This window comes from Petromyzon marinus, unplaced genomic scaffold, assembly GCF_048934315.1.
Source record: "Petromyzon marinus isolate PM22_M1 ecotype Great Lakes invasive population unplaced genomic scaffold, UKy_Petmar_22M1.pri1.0 PM_G_Scaffold_14, whole genome shotgun sequence".
NCBI classification, from domain to species: Eukaryota; Metazoa; Chordata; class Hyperoartia; order Petromyzontiformes; family Petromyzontidae; genus Petromyzon; species Petromyzon marinus.
In genome coordinates, this window is record NW_027422695.1 from 3,186,989 (window position 1) to 3,197,035 (window position 10,047).

The 10,047-nt window shown below is 53.3% G+C and overlaps 1 protein-coding gene across 1 annotated transcript; it reads right to left on the bottom strand.

Moving 5' to 3' along the window:
* Positions 1–237: 237 nt before the first annotated feature.
* On the bottom strand, positions 238–8,949 carry LOC142910211 (protein Wnt-5b-like). The gene is made up of 7 exons (XM_076059903.1): positions 8,811–8,949; positions 7,733–7,841; positions 6,037–6,275; positions 4,932–5,263; positions 3,843–3,959; positions 2,271–2,580; positions 238–870 (listed from the first exon to the last, which is right to left on the bottom strand). The coding sequence occupies exons 2-7, from the start codon at positions 7,816–7,818 to the stop codon at positions 776–778; spliced, it is 1,179 nt and encodes a 392-aa protein (XP_075916018.1). The 5' UTR covers positions 7,819–7,841; positions 8,811–8,949; the 3' UTR covers positions 238–775.
* Between the last annotated feature and the right edge of the window lie 1,098 nt (positions 8,950–10,047).

The following is a 10,047-nucleotide window of genomic DNA, read 5'->3' on the forward strand; positions in this document are numbered from 1 at the left end:
CCACACTCACGTCGCTGACAGCATAACCGTTCGTCCTCTCTCGTTATCCATCGCCTCTCAGCCCCTTCGCCTCCACCACCACCACCTACTACCACCATCACCACTTACTACTACCACCACTACCACCACCACCTACTACTACCACTACCACCACCACCATCACACTATCAATCGCTTCGGTATAACGCCGTTTCGATACTCAGGAACGCATCCCCGACGTCCACACACACACACAGATAGACACACAGAAAATTACTTTTATAGGCAAGGTTGTCTACAAGTGTAGCGTGAAGTGTATACAGTGCAACGCGGCTCAGTGAAGGGTATGACGGATGCTGCAGGGGCGGCTCCCTAAACAACTTTGTAGGGGTCACCGAACCACACTGTGAATCCTCAGTGTGCCGAGTGAATGTTTCTAACATTTGGCAAAACGCGGCGTTAACAAGAACGGAGTTAAAAGGAACAACAAGGCCACTTAGTCACTAACCCCATTAAAGTGGTGATGGTCAAAAACAACGGTGCTTCTGCATTGTGGAAATTCACCACGTGCGGATGTTGGCAAGTGTATAGGAGGGTAGTGAAGTGTAGCGTATCAAAGTGTAGCGTTTGTAGTAGTGTAATGTATAGTGTAACGTGGCTCGTAGCGATGGGCATGCTGGATGCCGTGGTGCCCCAAACAAACTTCGTGGGGGTCACCAAACACCCGCAGGACCCAGGGCTGAAACCAGATGGAGTCCGATTTCAGCCGAGGCCACCCCTTGACTGCGGCTTGAGGCTACTTGCACAAGAATTGATCGGTCCATGGGCACAGCTTGCAATCGACGTTCCAGTGGAGTTGTTCCTTGCATCCGCATTGCTTCTCCACCGTGACTGGGGGGGGGGGGGGACGGCACGGGGCGAGAGTGCGAAACGAACGCGAGAACCATTGTCGTTTTGACCGCGAGATTTTTTTCATCGCAATTTTGCGATCGCCGTTGACGTCGCCGTCTCCGTGCCGGCGTTGCTTGGGTCGCTGTCCTAGCCCAAGTTTTTGATTCTATCCTAGCCCAAGTTTTTGTTTCTATTCTAGCCCAAGTTTTTGTTTCTCTCCTAGCCCAAGTTTTTGTTTCTATCCTAGCCCAAGTTTTTGTTTCTATCCTAGCCCAAGTTTTTGTTTCTATCCTAGCCCAAGCGCTGTATATGCTGGTCATTGCGAAGTACCGTAGGATATGAAAGTATGTTATCTGCACGATGCGCCCTAATCAAAAAAAGAACGAAGGCAAGTTTTCCGAGGGACATTACAGTAGTGTAGAATAGTGTAGAGTGGTGTATAGTTGTATAGTGTAGCATGCAGCATAGTGTATAGTGTGTGATGTATAGTGTAGTCGTGCATTGCAGTGTATAGTGTGCGTGCTGAACTTCTTCACACGGTACATAGCTAACCATGCTCAGGAGGTGCGGGGGAAGGACAAACACTAAAAGTGCTTCTAAAGAAGAGCTTTAAATCTAAGCGCCTCCTAATATCGGAAGAGCATTCCAGACGGCCGCAGAAGCACATCCGAGAGCGCTGCACAATGATGCGGTGACCACCGTCTTTGTTCGATGGCCGAGCCAAAAAGCCGCTGCTACCAAGATGACCGGAGTTTGTTCCAACGGTTCACACTCCTGGACGAGATCATTTTTTTTACCATGGTTTATTTGTGGAAAGCCGAGTGGCTGACTCTGTTTCAGATCGCGGGCTCCCAATTCTGTGTTTCGGCCGTCCGTAATTTCAACAATAAAGCTGCTATGTTTGAGTTGTACATTTTTGCTCGATACCAGATTAGAAAAATTCACAAAATGTCCTTTCACTGAAATGTGACACACATGTAGAGAGAGAGACAGCAGAGGTTGTGGGTTCGATGCCGGCCCCTGCTGCTGCATATTTGGAGTCTGCGTCTCATCATCATCACGGTGGCTAGTAGATGTTAACTATCTCGCCTGATATGCAGGGGTCGTGGGTTCAATCCCAACTCTGACAATGACTGCTGCTGTATGTTTGGAGCGTTTCAGATCGGCCTTGTGCTCGCGGATCTGGTCAGAGACGTGACGTTTCGTTTACCCAACGTAACAATCACCACATGTGCAACTTCGTTTGTAGACTCCAGGGCATTGCAGGTCAGGAATGACATCCTTCACAGATGGGATTAGATCACGGATTTTATGTAATATGAAATAGTTGCCGCTTTTTAATGAATAGTTTTAGTTTATTTTCGGGGAGGGGAGGGGGGTGGGTGGGGTGAGGTGCGCACCTTGAGAGGTGTCGTATCCTCTGTCACAGCACGTGACGGAGCGTCCCTCGGTGGCCCCCTCCGAGGTGACGCTGTACTGCGGCCCCACCGTGCCGGGGACGCCGTGAGTCTCATCGCGCTCGCAATACTCCGGGCTGGCGTTCACGTGAACCAGGTCGCTCGCCGTGGGCGCCGTCAACCGCTCGTTCACCGCCTCCAGACGCCGGCGGAGCCAGCGGGCGGCGCCGCCCCTGCCGCCGTTGGCGCCTCCGGCACTGCCCCCACCGTTGTGGCTTACCAGCTGCACGGCGGAACTTCTGTCGTACTTTTCCTGCGGCAACCATAATCGTCGTCATCAGGGGATGTGGTGGTTGTTGAGTGAATGCGGGGAGCTCCCTTAGCTGTGAGGGACCCCCCCCTCCCCCACCCCCCACCCCCGTCTGTAACCCTCCTATGGATTCATCCTCACTCTTGGTTCTTTCGGTAAAGTCACGTAGGTAAAGAAAATAAAAGATAAAAAAATGTAATCACGACGTTTCGATTGCAACACAAGCAATCATCATCAGGTGTGACAACCACAGCAAGAACATTTTACTGAAGTGGGAGAGAAACCGGAGTCAAGGGGTTTATACTGGCCATGGTAGGGGGGGGGGGAGTGGGCGGGGCTGTAGGTGCGGGAAGAGGGGCCAGTGGGGAGAGAACCACGCATCTACAACGATTGCCGCCAACACGGATGGTGGCACTCGCAACAAAATAGCCGCACTGCCAAGCGCTGACGATGTAATTAACTCTGTAAAATAAACTAGTATCCGGTAAATAAGAGGGAACAACTATGAACTGTTCAATTTTACTTGGTTAATAACACATTTTAATGATTGCTCAGTTTGTATCTGTCCTCTGGGTTGAAGTTATGTCTGTGTTTGTATATCTGGATGGCTTCATGAACAAATCTTTAATGGTAGCCAGACGGCTTGCAGAGCACTTTGGTCTCGGAGAAAACAATATCATGGGAGCCCACGGCGTTGTAGCAGTGATCAGCCATGGCGGAAAATTTAGTCCTGCCGTATTTCAAATCTCGCGGATACGGTCTGAGACATGACATTTCGTTTCCCCAATGTAACAATCGAAACAAATGCAACTCAGTTTGTAAACTCCAGGGTATTGCATGTCAGGAATGACATCCTTCACAGATGGGATTAGATCAGGGATTGTGTACTGTACTGAATCGGACCTGGATCTTGTGCTTGTTTTTAAGATTTTGGAAATCTTTTTGGTAACGCCTGCTATGTATGGTGACGTGATGGTTCCCCCACCCCCACCATGCCCAGTATAAACCCCTTGACTCCGGCTTCTTTCCCACTTCAGCAAAATTTCTTGCTGTGGTTGTCACACCTGATGACGATTGCTTGTGTTGCAATCGAAACGTCGTGATTTTTTAAATATTTTTATTTTTTATTTTCTTTACCTCCGTGACTTTACCGAAAGATCCTTGCGGTCATGAAACTTCAAATCTAGAAGGCTTCATCCTCGTCACTCCCACCCCACACTCACCTCCTCTGGGTGCAGTCTCATCACCTGCAGCCGTGAGCTCACCTTCAGAAAGTTCCCAACGCTGCGAAAGTCGGCGAGCTGCTGCCAGCAGATTTTCAGCATGCAGGTGCCAAATAACACGTGGCACTTGCAGCCCATGTACGCCAGATTGTACACCGCCTGCAGCACCACCACCACCACCGTCATCATCGTCACCACCACCACCACACTCACCGCCACCATCATAATCGCCACTACCAACCGCCGTTCGCTAACAAGTGGCGGTGACGTCACGACGGCACCTGTGCCTGCGTCCGGGGATGGAATTCCTTTCCAGCTCAGACCCAGCGTGCCCTTCGCCACAAACATCACCTCTTGCTGTGTGTAACGGCTCTCTCGCTGCTCCAGCAGTTCAACTGCTGGGGTATGCTTTTTCGCCCTAAAGACGACCGCTTTGTGGTGTTGCGATCAAAACAGCGTGGACGTTTTATTTTTTCTACCTCCGTGATGACTTTACCGAAAGAACCCAAAGGGGTGTGGATTCCTGCAGTCGCGAAAGCTTCAAATCAAGATTCATGCATAACAATAATCTTAAATGTAAGAACTGTATCCTGCGACCAGACGTTATTGTACTTGAAACATAAACCGGTAAAATTTTGATTTAAAGCTTTCGTGATTGCAGGGATTAATATTCTTGGTTCTTTCGGTAAAGTCACGTAGAAGGGAAAAATGAAATAATAAATAAATATATAAGCCAATTCAATTCTCACGATGTTTCGACTGCAACACAAGCAATCATCAGGTGTGAAAACCACAGCAAGAAAATTTGAAAAAAGTTGTGTTTTTTTCTTCAAATTTTGATGATGATTGTTTGTGTTGCAGTCGAAACGTCGTGAGAATTTTAATGTTCATATTTTTATTTTTTTATTATTTTATTGTTTCCCTTCTACATGACTTCACCGAAAGAACCAAGAATATAACCGGTGAAAGTTAAAGCGAGAATCATTGCATCAATCACGATTGGTAATACAACCCGAGCCGACAAAGCCGAACCTAATTTGCATTGATCGCATAAAATAACTTTTTTCCATTACATTTGTTTTTTTAATGACAATACACACACATGCACAACCCACCCGTTCACCCACTCACCAGCCGGCCGGCCTCGTTGTTGTGCAAATTCATCGCCAAAGACTCCCCTCCTTGCCCGCTGCCACGATTGTGATCGCCCGCATCCACGAACCACTTGGCGAATTGGTATCCGTATTCGACGTCGTCTCCGGAGCCGCCCCGCCGAGCATCCGGCGGTAGCTTCATGGCGTGGGGAACGACCCAGGAGCAAGCACCCTGCAGGGCCCCCTGGCGGCAGGCGCGCGCCACCGCGTGGGCCACTCCGGCAGCGGTGACGGCGGAGACGAACGCGGCCTCGCGCGAGCCTGGGGAGACTCCCAGGGGGGCGTCGTGCGTGAAGCCCGCCCCGTCAGCTGGAGACGGTGCGGCCAGACCGGTGTGGGAAGGGGTTTTGGGGGAGAACACGCCAAGCAGGTGGTAGGGAAAACGTCGCCTATTTAGAGACAGACCCCTCTCACGGGATTTGCCCGGGGACCGAACAATGGGCTCCGCGGCCCTGCGAAAGGAGAGCCCCCGAATCGGCGGCGTGGGGGCGCGCAGCTCAGAAGCGGCAGCAGCACGAGCGGCTGGGGAGAGCTCCCACCCTCAAGGACCGACACGAGTGGGGACCAGGGGGATCGTCGCCGCGGGTAGGAGCCGAGCGCCGTCTCCAACTCCGCGGAATAGATCTCGGGACAGGGAAACGATCAGGTGACGGGTATTACGATCGCTGCTTTTACAGCGGCCGACCTGGGGAGCGAACTAGGGCCGGTGGGACGTCCGGGACCCCCAAGAGGCGTGCCAGGAGCGTCAGGAGCAGTGAAGCGAGCGAGCCGCAGCCTGGCACTGGCCCAGAGCGAAGGCGGTTGCCATCGGGATAACGGGGCGGCCGCTTGGGCCGCCCGCGGACATCTCTCGCTGCCCGAGGACGGGAACTCTGCGAAGCAGAGTCGCGTAGGGGAGGGGGAAACCCCTGGAGGAGGAACGCGGGAACTCCGAAGCAGAGTCGCGTAGGGGTGGGAGGTGGGCGACCCCCCCCGACCCCCCCCCTTTCCCCCCCCAAAAAAGCTTCTGTGTGCGTGTCTCGGGGAAGCGGTCGGGCACCTTAGGTGCGAGTGGATGTGGCGGGCTCGCTCTGACCCCTTACCCGACTCGGCCACGAGGTCCAGTGCGTCCTCCGCGCCAGGCACGGTGCAGTTCCACCGTTTGCCCTGGAACTGGTGCCGGCACTCGGACAGCGCCAGGTGGACGCCCTCGGCCACGTGCGCCACGTGGTCCCGGTGCCGCAGGCATATTCTGCGCTGTGCGGGAGACAGCCCCGGCACCCAAATGCACAGCGGCCGATACTCGGAGGGGTCAAAGTTGGGGACCCACAGTGCGAGCGACCTGCAGAGGGATGGGGGCGGAAGTCACGGTGGCCGGGGGATGTTGACTACCTCGCCTGGTACGCAGGCAGTTGTGGGTTCGATCCCAACCCCTTAAAAAATGCCTGCTGCTGCATGTACGTTTTGAGTTTGCATGTCTCTCTCCGTGGTTGCGTGGATTCATCTCCAGGTCCCTCTGGTTTAGAATCAACGTCTCTACGCGTTTGGAGTGATTTGGCTGCTGCTATAAATCACCACGTGATGATGATATCGGCCACTTGCTTGAGCTATAAAGTGCGATAGCCAGGCCTCTCCTGAAAAAGTGCTACATGATAAAAAGTTAAATAGAGCAAATATCTGTGGAATTTCTACAGGTTTGTAAATTTGAATATTACACGATGTACACACACACACACACACGAGTTATTCTTCTCTGAAGTTGTGTAGTGACACAGCGCCGACCGCTGTCCAGCGGCGGCAACTGCTGTGGACAGCGAGTGCACTCACGCCGTCGAGAGTCTACACAGGGCCGCTGCGTGCCGGCAGGGCGGAGGAACCGGGGCAAGGGTCACGGAAGACCTCACAGGGAGGGAGGCCCCTGGAACCCTCTGGTTGGTTTGAGAAGGGAGGTGGGGCCAGGGGCGGGGCCAGGGCAGGGCCAGGGGCGGGGCCAGGCCAGGCCAGGGGCCAGGGGCAATATAAAAGCAGCGGTGAGAGCGCTCCGGGCTGCCGGTACTGGGAATGGACTCTTCTTCTCATTGTCGCCTTCACCGGTAATTGTGCGGCCGGACAGCGGTTGGTCGTCTCGGTCGACGCAACGCGGTTCAGGGTCGTGTCTGGGCCGCGGCTGTACGGCAGCGTGGTCGAGAGAGAGAGGCCGGAGTTGGTGTAACGGAAATAAGAGACGGTGCCTCCTGCGACTGCATCGTCTCCGACTGTGCGTGTGCGTGCCGCACGCCGGAGGAGGACGCTACATGGGCGCAGGATGGGAAACAAGCGATTGTCTTTTAGCGCGCAAGACCCCGGCCGACCCAAGTGACTCTTTCCTCAGCGGAGACCTGGCGATCATCACGCTGACACTTACAGCAGTAGGCAAACACTCTCAACGCGTGCTTCTAAATGTGGAGGGAATAATCGGAGGACCCCGGAATAAAAATTCTTAAGACGACCACGGGGAAAATATAGCAACTCCAAATATACGGCATGTGTCAAGGTCGCGATTGAACCCACGACCTCCTGCATAACAGCCGAGGTCGTCAACATCTCCTAGCCACCATGGTGCCCCAATATACCGCGCTAGATACTGTATATGTGATGTATATACACGCACACGATAAAAAAAATCCCGTACAACAACCGTATTGAGTGTGCAAAATAGAGGCAAGGTAAGAAGGTTGCTCAAATCGACGTCGAAACTTGTGAGCTCTCATCGCAGCAGTGAGGACGAAGACAGCGGCAGTGGCGGCGGCTTGCGGTCACCACAAGGAGGCGCTGGCGACTGCCCACAGCTGTGCCAAGGCGCAGAGCCCCAGCGGGAACCAGTCCACACGTCGCAGGGGATCCATCGAAATCCTCGTGGTCAGCGGCGCTGCGCAGAAGAGAAGCGGCCCGGTGGTGACGATGTTAACTCCCTCGCCTGGTACACAAGAGGTCGTGGGTTCGACCCTGACGATGCCCGCTGCCGTATGTTTTGAGTTTTCACGTCTCGCTCATCATCATCATCACCACCATGGTGGCTGGGAGATGTTCATTACCTCGCGTGGTACGCGGGATCGAACCCACGACCGCTTGCGTACCAGGCGAGGGAGTTAACATCTCCTAGCCACAGTGATCGTGACCAACTCGACTGCCGTCACTCTGGTGGGTACGATGGAATTAAGCTGCGGTAACGACGTTAAATCTATGAATGCATGCGGGGTATATGGAGGTGCGGGCTATCTGAATTTCTGCGGGTTACATGCTTGAAACTACGGTAGTCTCAATGGAGCGTGGCTGCTGGTGGAGGGGGGTGAGGGCATGTGAGGATGATGAGTCTCCCCGGTATCGTCTGAAGAGCGCGATGGGCCGGGGAGTTTCATGCTCCCCACCGTGAAACACTTGCACACGCACACACAAAGACAAAGGTCCCCCGTGCAAGCCTTAGACCATCGAGGCAAGTACCGTTAGCGAGTAGCGGCGCCACGCTCGGCCGCCTTTGTCTCCCCTGTGGCGAGGTCTACCCATCGCACCAGGTGTGCTCATTTGAGGCCGAGTATACCTAGGGGAGGCCCAGGACCGGTTCAGATAATCGTCACTGGCGTTGGCCGTGAGCGAGGGAACTGAAATAGGGTCAAGAATTGACTCCACCTACGTTCATCATATTTATATTTTTAAGGCCGGAAGTTTGACCACTCGCTCGCTCCCTTCGGGGCGAAGCGGCTAAGGAGCGAAATCCTTTCGCGTGAAGACGAAAAAAAACTCGCCCGCAATGTGGCGCCATTCCGATTGCAAACGGTGCGACACTTCGGGACGTGCTCCACGGGCCGTGGACGAGTTTCCCCGTCGTCGGCAGTCTCACCTGGCAGGTGCACAGGCAGGTACACAGCCTGGCAGGCAGGTAGGTAGGCTGGCAGGCAGGAAGGCAGGGCAGGCAGGTGGGGCAGGCAGGCGGGTAGGCAGGCAGGCAGGCGGGCAGGTAGGCGGGCAGGCAGGCAGTGGAATCCACACCCCCGCAGTGTCAGCGGAGGGCCCTTTTATAGATCTTGTTGTTTGTCAAATTAGTCATCACGGCGTGCTCATCACGAGTCCACGTGCTCCCGAGATGATCTCATCCCACACACACCTGCAGCCACTTTCCACAAAGCCCTGCCCCCCTCCCCACGTGCGTCCCTCGCTCCTCATCAATCAAGAGACACCCTGCCCCCAACGCCATCACTCTGACTGCCACAGTGATAGACTTGGGGGGTGGGTTATGTCCGCAACGTTGTCCACGTTCACGCAGATGCGTATACGTGGTTTTCTCGACATATTATTTATGTTGAGTTTAACACGTAGGCTTTCGCGACCAATATTATTCACAATCAAGGTTTTTGGGTTAGATCGTGTTATTTAATGTGTTTTAACTCTCCACCACCCGACACAGCCAAACAGTAAAAAAAGTGTCACGTTTAAAAAAGACAAATAGTTCACTGCTTTAGCCAATCGGTGTGTTGAAGAGTGAATCAACATCATTTACATTTTTTGAGTAGTACGACGTTTCGCTGGTAATTACATTCAGTATCAACGGGCGATTTGCCAGAATGGTGAAGCCCTCTCCACTTGCTCCCGGTCTTAAATAGAGCAGCAGCAGGGTGACGTCATCATTTAACCCAGTCTGGTGCGGTGATTTGAGGCGGAGCGGGTATTGTAATTATATAATAGATTGGTAATCATTCAATCGTTATTCATTGGTTTTTTTCCCATGTAAGGAATTGTTTGGATTGCCACGTACGGCGCGAAAGAAGTCCAACGTCTATGTTGAGTGATCGCTGCACTCTCACGGGTCACTACGCTCTACCGTACAACACCGCGCGGTCTGTCAAAGGCCCTCCTCGCTCGTGGGTGAGTTATTCAAGGCAGAGCCATACGGTGAAGAACAGAAGTCAACGGAAGCCCGCGAATGTGTTAACAAATTCATCAATAACGGAGGTTTTTTGGGGTCAGATCGCGTAAATGTGTAAATGTTGTGTTGTTGAACCCGCCGCCACCCGAGACAGCCAACCAGTGAGGGTTGTCACGTAAACAGAACGTGGCCAATTCGTCACTGGTACAGCACG

Bases quoted from the DNA above. Each gene is read 5' to 3' on its own strand.
- LOC142910211 (XM_076059903.1), bottom strand. From the start codon at position 7,818: ATGGATCCCCTGCGACGTGTGGACTGGTTCCCGCTGGGGCTCTGCGCC. The intron at 3,960-4,931 runs GTGAGTGGGTGA...GTGGTGCTGCAG, and splicing joins ACAACGAGGCCGGCCGGCTG to GCGGTGTACAATCTGGCGTA. The intron at 871-2,270 runs GTGCGCACCTCA...CCCCCCCCCCAG, and splicing joins AGGATACGACACCTCTCAAG to TCACGGTGGAGAAGCAATGC.